This window comes from Phodopus roborovskii, unplaced genomic scaffold (assembly GCF_943737965.1).
Source record: "Phodopus roborovskii unplaced genomic scaffold, PHOROB, whole genome shotgun sequence".
Lineage (NCBI taxonomy): Eukaryota > Metazoa > Chordata > Mammalia > Rodentia > Cricetidae > Phodopus > Phodopus roborovskii.
Genome location: NW_026125161.1, coordinates 62,031 through 76,252, shown reverse-complemented (window position 1 = coordinate 76,252; position 14,222 = coordinate 62,031). Strand labels below are relative to the sequence as shown.

General features: G+C 53.3%; 1 protein-coding gene across 1 annotated transcript; it reads right to left on the bottom strand.

Annotated features, from left to right (window-relative positions):
- Positions 1-668: 668 nt before the first annotated feature.
- Positions 669-13,873, bottom strand: LOC127226317 (integral membrane protein 2C-like). Its single transcript, XM_051190234.1, is given in 7 exon segments — positions 669-835; positions 1,241-1,391; positions 1,821-1,851; positions 1,853-1,929; positions 2,931-3,119; positions 4,932-5,072; positions 13,631-13,873. Coding segments are annotated over 7 exon segments (807 nt in total). The 5' UTR covers positions 13,757-13,873; the 3' UTR covers positions 669-743.
- Positions 13,874-14,222: the final 349 nt, after the last annotated feature.

Below are 14,222 nucleotides of genomic sequence, written 5' to 3'. Positions count from 1 at the left end.
CATGGGCTCCACCCACTGCCCAGGGCGGGGGCTCTGTGGCCGATGACTTCTGTGCCCACTTGCTCCCGTGTTCCCAGGCGCCAGGCCAGGGTGGCCCAACTCCTCATCTCTTTGGTTCCACTCAGAGAACTGTGCTTGGCAGACTCATCCCACCGTCAAACACCAGGCTCCCGCTGGTGGGATGAAGGCACTGACAGGGATCCCGGGAGACCCCATGATGGCCGCCACCTCTTGTGCTCTGACGGGTTCAACCCAGGACACATTTCCCCATCCTTAGTCCACACTTAGGCCCAAGGACCAGGAGGAGGGAAGAAGTGTGCTGTGCAAGAAAAAAGAAGTCTTTCAGGACTTCCCCCAAAGTGGGGGGGCTATGTCTGAACCCCATGCCAAGCCTTACATCCATGCGCTTGCCCCTACCCAGGCTTTCACGTGCCCAGCTCCTCCCTTTAGTCCTTCCCCTTGGCCCAGCCACTGGGGAGCCGACTTAAAACAATGGGTTACAGAAACCAGCTCGGGCGACTGTCCCATCTCGCCCGCTGCACACTTGAAAGACCAGCAGACTCAGAGGTCCCCTTGAGAGATCACAGCCCTGGTACAGGGAGGAGGGGTGGGGGCTGGAAAGGACGGTGAGACATGTCACATCTATGGAAAAGTGCCCAAGGTACAAGCTAAGCAAAGGGGAGGAGGAGGGCCAGAGAGTGGCCAGAAGGAAAGAGGGCAGGGGTGGGCCTGGAGGGGAGGCCTCACACCACCCCACAGATGAGCGTCTCCACCACGAATGTGTTCTCAAAGTGGCGGATGGCATTGCAGTTCTTGGCCCCACGCTTGTTGATCCCTGGGAAGAAAAAGAAAAGTCCCAGTTATGCCTGTGTCAGGCCCAGAAAGGTGGCCAGCCTTTGAGCCAGAGAGGAACCCTGGGACCTAGCAAGGCAGGCAGTGGGAAACCCGGAAAGCGACAACCCCGATCATCACCATGAAGGAGAGAGGGCTCCTAAGTCAGGCTCTGCTGTAAAACCTTCTGGGTGCTACATTAGCCTCTGTGCCTCGGTTTCCTTTAAAATGCAGTTAGACTCAACGGAGCCGATGTGATAATGATGCGGGGAGAAAGGCAATGCTGGCATGTCCTGAGTGCTCGACTGGCATCCGCAGCAGTTAGCTCACAGCTGCTGCTGGGATGGCTGGGCCAGATCCTGTCAGAGGCTGGCTGGGATTTGGAGCCTGGGGCACATCTGACACTCACGCCTCCGGGTAGCCCGGCGCCGCAGCCGGTAGGTGTCCTTCCCGTTACACAGGTGGTAGATGAAGGAACCCAGAGCCTCCTTGTCACTGACATGCTCTGTCACTACCATCTCCTCCTGGATGATGTATGTCTGTGGGAGGTAGGTCCCTCTCTGCAAAGAAGGGATGGGAGTAGTGTCAAAGCGCAGGGTCAGCACCCAGGCCCCTCCCACCGTCCACCTTTCCCTGGGGGTCCCACACGCCCGTTCTATATCTGAAATGACTACTGTCCCAACTCACTACTTTCTACTCCCAGAAGCCTGTCCCATACTGCGGTGAGCTGTGGCATGTGGGCACGTGTGCTCCTGGAGATAGGGAGCTTCCACTTCCCTCCCTAATGACCCAAAGCATGAGTCTGAATGCTGAGGGAGCTGCACTTGACATTCTGTGAGTTGGGGAGGGGAAAGGAGAGATAACACCGAGGGCGCGGCTAGACAGCGGTGGAGAAGCGATTCTTTGGGGTACAGGGACAATGTCCAGGACTCCCCCTTTAGGCTTGGCCTCCTCAGGGAGGGGGCAGGTATGAACAAGGTGTTGCCGACCTTCACATTCATGAGGAGCTCCCAGAAGTTCCGGGGGTAGCACAATGGTGGTGTTGAGTTCGATGACGTAGCACTTGTCCAGGGAGATGTCGTGGTAGGCAGTGAGACCCTGAGAGGGAGGGGGTGTCTGTCAGTCTCTGTGTAAGGCACAGGCCTGGACCAGGCCAGCCCGCGGAAGGTTTTTGTTCGACAGAGGCCTGACTCCTCCTGTGACATCAATGGGGCCCAGGATCTCAGAAGTTGTGCCCCCCACCACCCCCCAGTTCCTGGACATTGACCTAGGAGCAGCCCGTCCCTCCTGCTCTTTTCTAGGCTGGTGGATCTGCCATTAACAGATGAGAGCACACTGGTTTGTTCAATGCCTCCATTGCTACAGATGATCTTTCTGGGGTTTTCAGAGCTAGGGGAGGGGGAACGGCATATGTTGATATCCCATTATGCATTTCATCGAAATAGTGAGGTATAGTTGTCCTGGGGAAGAAAGGACCCTTACGGGTCCGACCACCTCCGACTCCCCCAGCAAGGTCCCTTGCCTCAGGGAGGAAAGCTCCCCACCAGGCTCCAGAGACTACTGCTACAGAACACACAGATGCTTGGGAGACCTAGGGAAGAAGGCCGGGCCTATGTCTTGCTGACCTCAAAACCAGCCAGAGGCGAGAGTGGTAACCTCAAGGAGGAAGGATCTGACTGGAAAAAAACTAAGAGGGAAGCTTCCAGAGTGCTGGCAGCGAACCAGACTTTCATCTGGGTGGCGTTACACAGATGTTCACTCAGCTGTTCACTCTGATGCTGGATGTACAAATGCGAGCAGACCCAGGGTCCTTGGCCTCATAGGGACAACCAAGCCTTGTAGCTATCAGACAGCCCAGGACAAAGCAGTCTACCCCCACCCCAGTCTACCACTGGCAATAACCAACAGGACTACTATCTTCATGGTAAACACGGTATTGAAAGGCCAGTCAAGGTGACCAAAGACATCTGCTGTACAGTCGATACACAAGCCAAGGATTCTTTGGTACTCTTATTCCTTGCTCTGAGTGCCCAGAACACTCTCCGCTGCCCTAACCCAGATCCCAGCCACCTACTAGCCACCCACAAAATCAGCCTCACCCGCTGGAAGTCATGGATAATGTCCGCAGGGTCGCCGCCACCAAACTGGGGCACGGGGACATTGATGCGTTCATAGTTCTCCTCAAGGTAGATTTTCACATCTTCCTCCAGCTCCATGCGAGTCCGGATCTGGGAGGACAGGGAGTCTTCGTAGAGCACGCCACAGTGAAAGAGGTTGTCTCGGGCCAGCTGCACATGGTGAGGGGAGAGACAGACGGTCACACAGGGTAGTGACATGGCCACACTGCCTATCTGCCTACTTCAGACCCTGGAAGCAGGAAGGGCAAGACCCTAAGACTTTCTCAGAGACAGAGAAACAGAACGGGGAGGTAGGTCCCACATCTGCTAGCGAGGAGATAAGCTGGGTCTTGCGGAAGTCCCTTCAGCCTCACAAATGGAGGACTGGATAAACAGGTTCCTAGGTGGAAGACCACTCTGAGCCTCAGCTTCCCTAACTGTAAAGCTTATGATCTCAAAGGTCTGCCAGGCTTCAAAGCCCTAGAGTCTGCAAATAGCCCTGTGGATGGACAGAGCAGTAAATCCCATAGAAAGCTTGAGTAGGCAGGAGGGACAAGCCAAGGGATGAACAGGCTGTGCCTGTGGGGCACCACCAGGGTTGCCCACCTGCAGACACCTGGGTAGAAGATAAGGTGGGAAGCTGGCAAGCTCCAAGACAATGCCACAGCATCCCCATGCTCTTCCTGTGGATAAATCCCACCCCACCCCTGGCCCTGAGGCCCTACCCCATCAGGCAGATGGCTACATCACCCATCATCCAGGGGAAGTAACTGAGTGATGGGACCAGCGCTGTCTCCTGTAGGGACTCAGAGGCTCCTAGAGCTCCATGATGTGTACGTGATGGGCAGAATTCCCTCCCACTTCTGAGTCTGAGGAGAAACTCTGCCGGGATGAAACACCCTGACCATGTGGGAGCCCTGAGGGCTTAGGAAGCCCAAGGAAGACCAGATGCTGGGGCAGACACGATATAGCCTTCAGGCCAACTGTAGGCTGTCCTGGGGACAGTCTGGAGCATCCACACTACCTGGGAAGTAGAGCGGGGCGACCAATCCTATAAAAGTACAAGTGGGGTCTGGGAAGAAAGGAGACAGAGCAGGGACACCGGAGGAAAAGGCCAGGAGAGAGTCCTGTACCAGAGAAGGAAGAGGTACCTGGCAAAGGCTAGCCTTGCAGATTTAGTTAGTTAGCCTGCTTTCAGGGCAAGTTCCAAAGGGGAGAGATGTAGGAGTTGAGGTCTCTAGGGGACAGTCCCACAGAGCACAAACACTCAGGTAATGTCTAGTGTGCAAAAGCTAGATGGCAACAACCTTAAACACTTAAGGGATATGGGGGGCGGTCAGCTGGGTCCCCAGTGACTAGAAACCCTAGCCCGTAAGTCGCCCTGGGTGTCCGTTGATATATCCATGCTTTATCTCTCAAGCTACTTATAATGTAACTGATTTCAGTACTCAAGAATGGTGATCCTTCCCTTCCCCCCCCAGTCTGGGTGATCCAGCTTTGGGCTTAGCTCTCCAGTGTGTGTGTGCTGGACTAAGACAAGAAAGCTCCTCGGTAGACCTACCATTGCTTGGAAGCAGGCCATGGTCAACCATGCATAAGCCGCCTGGGGCTCAAAACCCAAATGTCCAATGCAAGGAACAATTCAGCCATCCATGATGTATGACCCCTAGATACAGGGTCTGTGTTCCAGAGAGAATCATAAGCTCCCGACTTCTTTCTTAGTGACAACACTTCAGAGTGCCACTGGTCACTGGTGAGGGGTAGGGATGGGGATGGGGGGATCCTTGATTGACTCTCCAGAATAAGAGGTGAGCCCGGGCAAGGGGACCCTGGGAAGGAATGAGGACTGTCCTCTAGGCATGCCTGGGGGGGGGGGTTCTACTGTCTCTCCTCATGCTCTCCACTGTTCCCACACCCTCAGCAGACTCCCTTTACCCATGTCTTGGTGCTGCCCTTCCCCCACCCACCCGCCTGGCTCCTCACCTGAGCAAGGAAGAAGTATCTGTAGATGTAGACGGAGGCAAAGACAAGGCCCATAAGCAGCACAACCATGCCCATTGATAGGTAGCACACACCACCCACAGAGCCCCCTTTCCTGGAGCGGTGGCGAGGGGGGCGTTCCTCCTGTGAACAGAAGTGCTGTGGTCAGTGAGGTGCCCAGAGGGCCCCACTCTCCTGAATTCCTCATCTCCTAAGTGGGATCACCCCTCCGTCTGGGCTGAGCGCTGGGGTGGGGGTGAGGGCAGAAGGGCAACACAGATTTCTGAAAGGCAAGGAGCCTTGACAAAGTCTCCGGACCCCCTCCCAGCTAGAAAGAAATTGAGACTTGCCTGAAAGGCCTAAGACAATCAGCCTGGACTAAACACACACACTTTGAATTGCCTGAATGCCAATCCTGTTACTGGACCAGCTTAACCACTCCAGTGGTTCTCAACCTGTGGTTCTCCACCCCTCTGGCAAGTCTCTTCCCCCCCCCCAAATATGCATTACAATTCATAACAGCAGCAAAATTACAGTTATGAAGGAGCAATGAAAATAATTTTATGGTTGGGGGGATCATCCCAACATGAGGAACAGTTAGTAGTTTATTGGAAGGTTGACAACCATTGTGTTAGTTATTCAAACATAAACTAAGGCACATCAGACGGCCTGCGCGATTGGATTAGTCCAAGGAGTTCATGGGAAGGAGAATGAATCTGGTAGGCTAGGTGCCACTGTCCTAGGTAACAGGGAGCCAAGAAAGCAGAGCTAGAGAGTGACAAGATGCAACCCAACTGGAGGCAAAGGATGGACTGGGATGAGGACAGGGGGTGATGGGGGGCATGTATTAGCTAGTTTTCTTATTGCTATGAACCCTGATAAGAAACCACCAGAGGAGAGTCTGTCTAAGTTCACGGTCCATCACGGTGTGGACTTGCACAGTATATGCTCGCATCTGGGAAATCAAGTGGCAGACAGATGAATGCTGGCACTCAACTAGCTTCCTCCACTTTCCCTTTTATTCAGCCTGAGACTTCAGCCCATAGGTTAGTGCTACCCATATTCGGGGTGGCTGGGTCTTTCCCGGCTCCATTAAATGCCTCTGGGAGAGCCTCCACACACACACATGCAAAGGTATGTATATTAATGCCCTAAGTGTGTCTTAATCTAATTGGGCTGACAAGTGAAATTAGCCAATCACAGGCGGGTGTAGACGGTTCTGAACTCTACCAAGGTGGCCACTGACTGAGAGAGGCCTAGAGGATGTGGGCAAAGGTGCTTATCTCTAACCAAGTAGCCCTTGGCTTGCAGTCCCCTGTACTAAACTGTCCCTCTGTTGTGTCAGGCAGGCTGTCATAAGCAGAGTCTACAAGACGGAACCTGAAGCTCCTGGAAGTCTCACTAGGAAAGAAACACGACTGTCTGGGAGGCCACAAGTCCCATGAAAGAAACTCCTTCAGGAGCCAGACTTGGGCTCGGCATGCAGGGCTCTCAGACCCATCTCTAGACCACACATGTCTGTGCTGGTGGGTGGTCTGTGTATGAGTATAAACTCAACAGGACTACTTGGCCTGGAACGGACTTGTGGGCCACCTCTTAACTATCTCTTTGCATGACCTTTCTCCCCCTACAGCAGCCCAGGCTGGCCCTCATTTATTCTTGGTGATGCTACAGGTATCACCAGGTTTGTTTCTGCCTCTACCACTTACCCTGTCATTTTTTTACACTGCTCAGACATGGCCAAGAGAGGTCAAAGGTCAGTATCCACAGAACTCCCTTCCCAGTCTTGGGAAGATGAAGCTGATTGGGGAATGGAGTTTCTCCATTGGCCTTAAATAAACAGGTTTTGATTGGCCCCTCCTCCACTGACCCCCTCTACACAGTGTGGGATTATGTTATTTCTCTTTTTTTTTTCTAGAGGTGTTGGGTGGGTGAAGACATGGCTCTGTCTAATTACTTAGGACAAGCCTTTATCTTAACACAGCAAAGGGGTCCTGGGATGTCCACCAGAGGGTCTGATTCCCCAGTTTGGTACTCTCCAACCCAACCTCTAGGAAAAGGACAGAAAACGTCTTGGGTTCCCACATTCACAGTGGGGACCCTCCCACAAGATCAAACCTTGGCCACCCTGCACCCTTAAGGAAACTGGTTTAGGACAGCTGCTGACCAGAGGGGCAAGGGGCTGCAATGGCTTTGCAATTGCACTTTGCAATGGTCCTATGGGGTGACATCAACATCTACACTCCCTCAGCATCTCCCATGAACAAGCCACCCGGGGTTCTTATAAACAAGACAGCCAAAGGCGCTGTACTAGCCTGCTCCTGTGATCATAAGGCGTCTAGTGGCCTGGCATGGTGGCACGAAGAATTTGGGAGGCAGAAGCAGAGGCAGGTGGATCTCTGTGATCTGAGGCCAGCCTGGTTTACAAATGATTTCCAGGCTAGCCAGAGTTGTTACACAGACAAACCCTGTCTTGAAAAACAAACAAAAATGGTGGCTAGCTTAGAGGCAGGAAGGATTGCCCTTTGGCACAATACATTCCAAGACCACACTGTATCTAGAGGGTTGGTAGGGACACAGGGTCCAGAGCAGGGGTGGCCAGGGATCGCCAATAGGACATCCATCTTGGGGTTATCTGAGGTGACCAGCCTTCAGGGATTAAGAGAGACAGTGAACCTGAAAGCTCTTTGTTGAGGATACAGTATGGGATAAAAATAGTAGATCTATGGGCCGGGCCTTTCCTTTTAGGGCCGCCACTGTGGCCAGCTGTTGAGGCTGCACAGTGGCTAATCTTTCTCCTCTTGTGTTTCTGGAAAATCGGAAAAGCTAGCTTGGGAAAGCTAGCAAGGGAAATAAAATAGGATTGGGGGAGGGGCACAGGCGAACTACAAGTGAGAGCCTGCTACCCACATAAAAATCACAGATGAGCCGAGGCTGTCCAGTCTTACATCTGTGGCCAACTTGCTAGCCTGGGAAGCTCGGGCCAGTCCAGGTCTGCATGGACTGAGGGAGGGGATGGGCGCAGAGGCTTCCTGAAGGGAGGCAGGGAAGGTCAGTGAGGATCTAGCAGGCAGGAGTTGAGGCTGCAATGGCCCCAGGTGAAGGAAGAATGGTCATGCTCTGGCCAGGACCCTTGACTGGAAAGACTGGGAATCCCCCTCACCTTTCCCAGCTGGGATGGTAACTCCACACATTCAGGAGTCAGAACAAGGAGGGAGATCAAAACATTCCACTCTAAAGATATTTCTTTGATGGATTCCCAGTTGGTTATTAGACAAAGTACAGCCCTCTGCAGATGTGGGCTGGCTCTGAAAGCTGCTCTTTTTATGAAAGGAATTGTCATCCATCTGCACCAGAGGAGTACCCAGAGGTACTTGTCCCTCAGATCCCATGCCTGTCTGGGGAAGATCTTCCGGCAACAGAGCAGCAGGGACTGACCTCAGACACACAGCTTGCCCTGCGTGGTCTTCCCACAAGTAACCGTTACCTGGGAAACATGCTCTGCAGATGTTCACCTTGCCCCATGACTTGCATGGCCACCGACAGCTGCCTCAGCAGCTATGGTCAGCTATGGTCTTTTCTTTAAGCCTTCGGTTTTGTTTATGGCTCCTATTTTGATGCATATATGAAATTTAGTTTGTTTCTCCTGTGAATCCGTTTCCTGTCTGTTTAGTTCGTTTCATGATCTAAAATTACCAAGTCCTTCAGAGGGAAAAAGGAAAGCATAAATCTTTCCTATGCTAACAATGGCCCTTGTTCACCTCTTCTGACACAAAGCTGGGGCCTCCAGCTTTGCTGCCCATCCACCACTTGGGCCTGTTGAGCCGAACCGTCGGAGACATAGGACGGAGAAGTATGGCTGGAAGTGAGGGCTGACAAGGAAACCTAGGACGTCCATGAATGAAGACAAAAACCCCCAGCACTGCTTTGGCCTGCTGGACACAATCAACGCCAAGGATTAAATTCCAACCCTGGAAGCTGAGGTTACCTCAGTCTGTGATCTCACACAAGCTGAGACCTTTGGGGTATGAGGACCATGGGGGAGCAGTGGCCAGTCAGCCTTCCTGAGGGCATAACTTCCACTCTAGCTGCTTCCCCCTCTTGTCCTGATCCCCCTCCTGCCCTAGAATAGTTATCAACAGCCAGGCATTGGGGGACTTCCCTTTAGAAAGTGGGAAGATGGTGCATACTGTTTCCAAGGCAACAAGCCCTCTGAGCAAAATGCCTCTCCCGAATATACACCCTCAAGTTAGGGATGTGACCTGAGAGGGACCTGGGCCTCAGCCTTCAGGCTTTCTTGGTCCTTTCAACAGTGCTTGTGAGATAATTAGCAAGGCCTGGGGCAAAATGGATAGGGAACCACCAACTGAAACACAAGTAGGCTGAGACACAGTTCAAAGAACTCTACCGCCCCTCAGTAACAATGCCAAAATCTAAGTGGACTATGTTACAATTGCAGGCTACTTGGTGGGAGGCAGAGGAGAGCAGATACAGACTTTGCAAGCACCAATGAAAGTCTGAGAACTTTGAAGTGGTCCCCACCCCAATTCTGTTCTTGGCATTTTTTTTTTTTTTTTTTCTTTCCTAGGCTGCAGGCTGCAGTTCACAGAGGATGCCAAAGGGTGTGTGTGAGACAGACCTACAGACAGACCAAGGCCTTGCTGGGGGGTGGGAGGGAGGCAAATGCCTATTCTCCCCGAGCAATAGTGCATAGATATCACCTGAGCATCTGCCAAGGCTCAGAGATTTTCTATTAGTGACCTCCTACCCCTACCCACTCCAGCCTGAGGCTTCTGGGGTGGTTTCAGCTATGAGAATCACTGTGCTCGGCTGGACCCAGAATTCTCTCTTCTCCTCCATCCTGACAGGCCAGGCTTCTCCAGAAAACAAAGGCCCAGAAAGGGTCTGAAGCAGAAAGACACAAGGCTGAAGGCTGGAAAAGCCTTCACTCACAAAAGAAAGAACCAGGGACTCCCAGGACAGAGGGTAAAGCCCAGCTGTGTGACTGAGCTTTTAATCATAAACATTTTTCCCCCCCTTGGGAACAGAAACTCCCCCTCACAAGCAGTCTGCTGACAGCCTTGAACAGTAGAGCCAGGGGAAAACAGAAAGGAGAGGGAGCCAGCAGAGGGAGAGGGGGGTGCAGAAAAACCCGGCAGAGCAACTCCTGGAAGTTCCCACTGTACTAACATGGGGAAGGACATCGGGCTGGGCTGCCTCTTTGAAGGTCATTACGGCCCAGCTCTCCCAGCCAGGAAGACCAGGTCTCCTAGCTGGCAAGGAACAGACAGACCTTCTCCTTACTGGTCCTCCTGCCAAAAGCCTAAAGACAGAGGCACAGGGACACTGACAGACACACGGACACACACACACACACAGTGAAATCTGACCCACAGGTATGTGGGCTGAGGGAGGGGGAGTTACTCAAGGGCCATTAATCAAAGACAAATGCCAATGAGAAAATTACAGGGCTGCGAAGATTGCTGAATTGAATGTGTTTTCTTCTTTGCAGCCCCCAGCCCTGTGGCTTGTCCATGTGCACACATGTGTGCTCAGTCAGTCGGTGGGAGAGGGATGAGAATGGACCTGGGGAGGGGGGGGAGTGGCCACTTGGGTCCATGCTGCAGTTGGGGCAGGCGGTCTCGAACACATGCTCCAATGACCAGCTTCCCACTCAGGTCCATGCCACAGCTGTAGGTTCCTCATTATTGACGTCTAACTGTCATGGGAGATGCTGGGTAGTTGTAGGCCCGGCGGGCTCCCCAACCCCACCCCTTCTCCAGCCAGCCGAGGCCCTTCCTTGTAGCCTCATGTCTGGGGACAAATCTTGCTCCAGTATTTGCTCACAAGGAGGGGCAGGCCCTGTGGGGAGGCTCCCTGCTGCAGCCTTCCCTCACCACCCTCCTCCCTCCACACACACCACGCCTGGACACAGGCTGACAGCAGCCCAAAGGCCCTGGCTCTCCCATCTGTTTCAGTGGTCTTTCTTGGGATCACAGGTTTTGAGCCAGAACACCAAGGTGGGGCTCCAGGGTCACTGACAATTAGAGAGTCCTTCTTCTAAGCTGTCTCATGTCTCGTCATCAGTATGGAACAAAATCTAAAAGCCTTGCCTTGATAAAGGGCACTCAGGCCTCTACATCCACCAACCAGTCCCTCTAGACCCACGGCTCACATCTCAGGGCCCTGCCAATGGCTCACGCTGTCTTAAACTACACATGGGCCTCTGCCTGCTCTTAACTGCCAAGCCAGTAACTGAGCAAGGGGAAACATGCCTGCTGGCATTGTAGAACAAGAAGAAGCCTGCAGGAGTGCGCTGTCTTTCAAGGTCCTAGCTGCAGCTGAGACAGACAAAGCCAACACTCAACATCAACGGCTCCATGACACCAGCTCAGAGACTGGGCAAGCCATAAGCGAGTTAACCAATAAACAGTTCTGTCTGAAAATGTAGGTATTTTAATCCCTCCTCCCTCCTGACTGTCCAGCCTGCTTCCCTACGATCCCACCAGGCCAATCGTGATAGAGGAGGCTGCTCTGCAGGCTCTAGGCCATTACTAACAGCACACAGGGCAGGGCAAGGTTGATATTTCCATTTCCCGCTGGTTGAGGGCAAGGTGGGCTGCTGAGCTTGGGGAGTCTAATAAAAGCAGGAAGCTGGACACTGGTTGTCTCTCAACAAACGTGCTGCCTATTTGGAAATGGTTACCAAGAGGGGCTGCTGAAACAGTACTGAAAATTTGTCTTCGTGGGGGAGATTTGAATCCACCAAAAAATGATATGAAGAGCAATTTCAGGGATACAGGCAAGCCTCCCCCTCCCCCAATGATAAAGAAAAGATCATTTCATAGGAAGAAGGCATTAAAGGGTGAGCACTTGGCCCACAGAGACAACCATTGGTGGTCTTTAGACAGCTGTTGCCAGGGACGTTTTGCTTGGATAAGGCCTCTTTTGTTTCTGGGACACTTTACTTCCCCTCACTTAGCCTCTGATCACTTACACTATGTAAAAACCAACTACAATGAGGCTCATATTTTCTGTACGGCTTCTTGATTATTAAGGTGTCTTTTGTGTTAATCAGTATATTGCCATGTTATTACACAGACTTATATAACTAACTCTTCCGAGGTTTATAAGAAAACTTGTAATTTCTTCACACTGGGCTCAGCCATCCTATCCAGCACCATCAGCAGGCTGCCCTAGTACATGCCCTGTGTAGAATCCTCGGGGACTTCCTTCTCAAGGGGTGATAATGACATTCTCTGGTTGCTCAACATAGTCCTCCTTCCTTAGATCTGTGGCTTTTAGGTACTTGGGTTCCAGTCCCAGGTCTTAACTGGGTACCTGAGACCAGACAATCTACCACTTACCAGTTCCTGGGGCCCCTTACCAAGGCTGGCAGGAAAGGAGGAGGGCCCCTCCCTGAAGTAATAAAAGAGGCTTAAGAGCCCCAGGGCCAACCCTTGCATTGCAAACCAGTTCAAGTATCTAAAGACTCTATCCAGTCTTCAGATGAAGGAGCTGCTCATGTGGGGGTGCCCAGGGACCCTTCAACCCCGGCCTGGGTGGCCACGGAATTCTTGTTGGTATATGAACTGCGGGATGCTGCAGTGACTAAAACAAGGGCTCCGGTACTGCCCAGGTCCCTGGCATTCTTCGGAGTCATAGTCTGCTAGACTGGCCCACTTCTGCATGACCCTCTCTTCTAGATCATTCTCTAGTATTGGCTCGCTAGGGCAAGACTGAAACAGAGCTTCCAAACTTGGTTTGCGGAGGAGGAAGTGCTGGGGCATTCTTAGTTCTGCCTGGGGTGGCCCAGGACCGCTTGGGGGCGTGTGACAAGAAAACACCCTTATTGAAGCAAAATGAAGCTCGGCTGGGTCAGCTTTTTCTTTCCCTGTACTCCCGGTCGGTGATTGCCTCCCGAGTCCTCCCCCACAAAACACTCCACACAGCACAGTTTTCCACGGCGGAAATGACTTGCTTGGGTCGCTCAGCCAGGGGAAGGCGGAGTACACCGAGGCCACTCCGCCCGCACAAAGCCAGCTGAGTGACTAGGGATGCCAGGGGCACCGGGGCAGTGGGCATCCCACGCAGCAGAAAGTAACTGCAGCTGGAGGCTGGATAAGGAAGCTGGACCCGCAGTTGTGAAATCGGAGAAGGTTCATCACTTTAAGGTCTGCCACGTCCACGCCATCCTTCACCCACCACAGCCCCCCATTTGGGGACCAAACCAATGTCACCCCCCTTTTGTTACTAAGCAGAGTTTCCCATCTAATTCCCCAACTAATCAGGCCCCATCACCCTGCTATGGGGAAACTACGTTCAACCCTCCTCCCATCCCCCACCCAGGGACTGGCTTCCCGGCCCCTCCCCCTTGATTAGAACCAGACGCAAACCCTCATCAACATTCCCCAAACTTTCATGGGCCTGCCACCTCCCTTTATCTTGGAACTGGGCACCTAGGGGTCTCCACATTTGGAAGAGACTCTGTGTGCGTCCCCACTTTAGGACAGCTTTGCTTTCGATGCCGCTTTGGGGTAGGACCCAAGACCCTTTTCTAGCTAGGGATGGACCAGCCTTTTCAGACCTCTCTCCCCGACTCCGCTCGTAGCTCCGGGGTCCCACTGGTTCTCGCTGCCACTGGGGTGTGCCTAGATCCCTCGACACCCCCACCACCCCCATCGAGAACCGGTGCCTCTCACCCTCGCCGGCGTCAGCAGGATCTCCGCGGCCGGGGCAGATGCCGAGGCCGGGCCAGAGGCTGCTGCCTTTTCGGCCTTATCGGCCTTGATGCCCACCACTGCGGGCTGGAAACTGATCTTCACCATGGCTGCGCTGACCCGCGCCTGCTCCCTGTAGCCTCTGCCTGTGCAACCTCGATCAGTGCGGCTGCTGCCTCTTACTGCGCTGCAGGCACCGGAAGTTTAGATGGCTCCGGAGTCCTAGCCTCTAACCCCGCCCCGAACGCGCCCCGCCCTCCACGGAAGGAATTGACGCCTGCGCCGAGCTGCACCTCCCAGCGCTGTAGCTGAAGGTTGAGGTTCCTTTCCACCTCTCGCTCACAGTCATTCAGGCGTCGCGCGGGAGCTCGGTCCCCTGCTTTCTCCCTGCCCATGACCTAACATGTCGTTCAACACGGCGTTGCCTGGCAACGTGCTTCTAACAAACTGCATCTCCCAGCTCCTCGACTTTGCCTCCTCTTTGGAGATACTGACACCCCCTCCCCCATCTGCTCCTGGGCTTTCCTCTTCCAACATGTTCAACATGTTTTAGGCTGGAAAGGGCTTCAAGTCC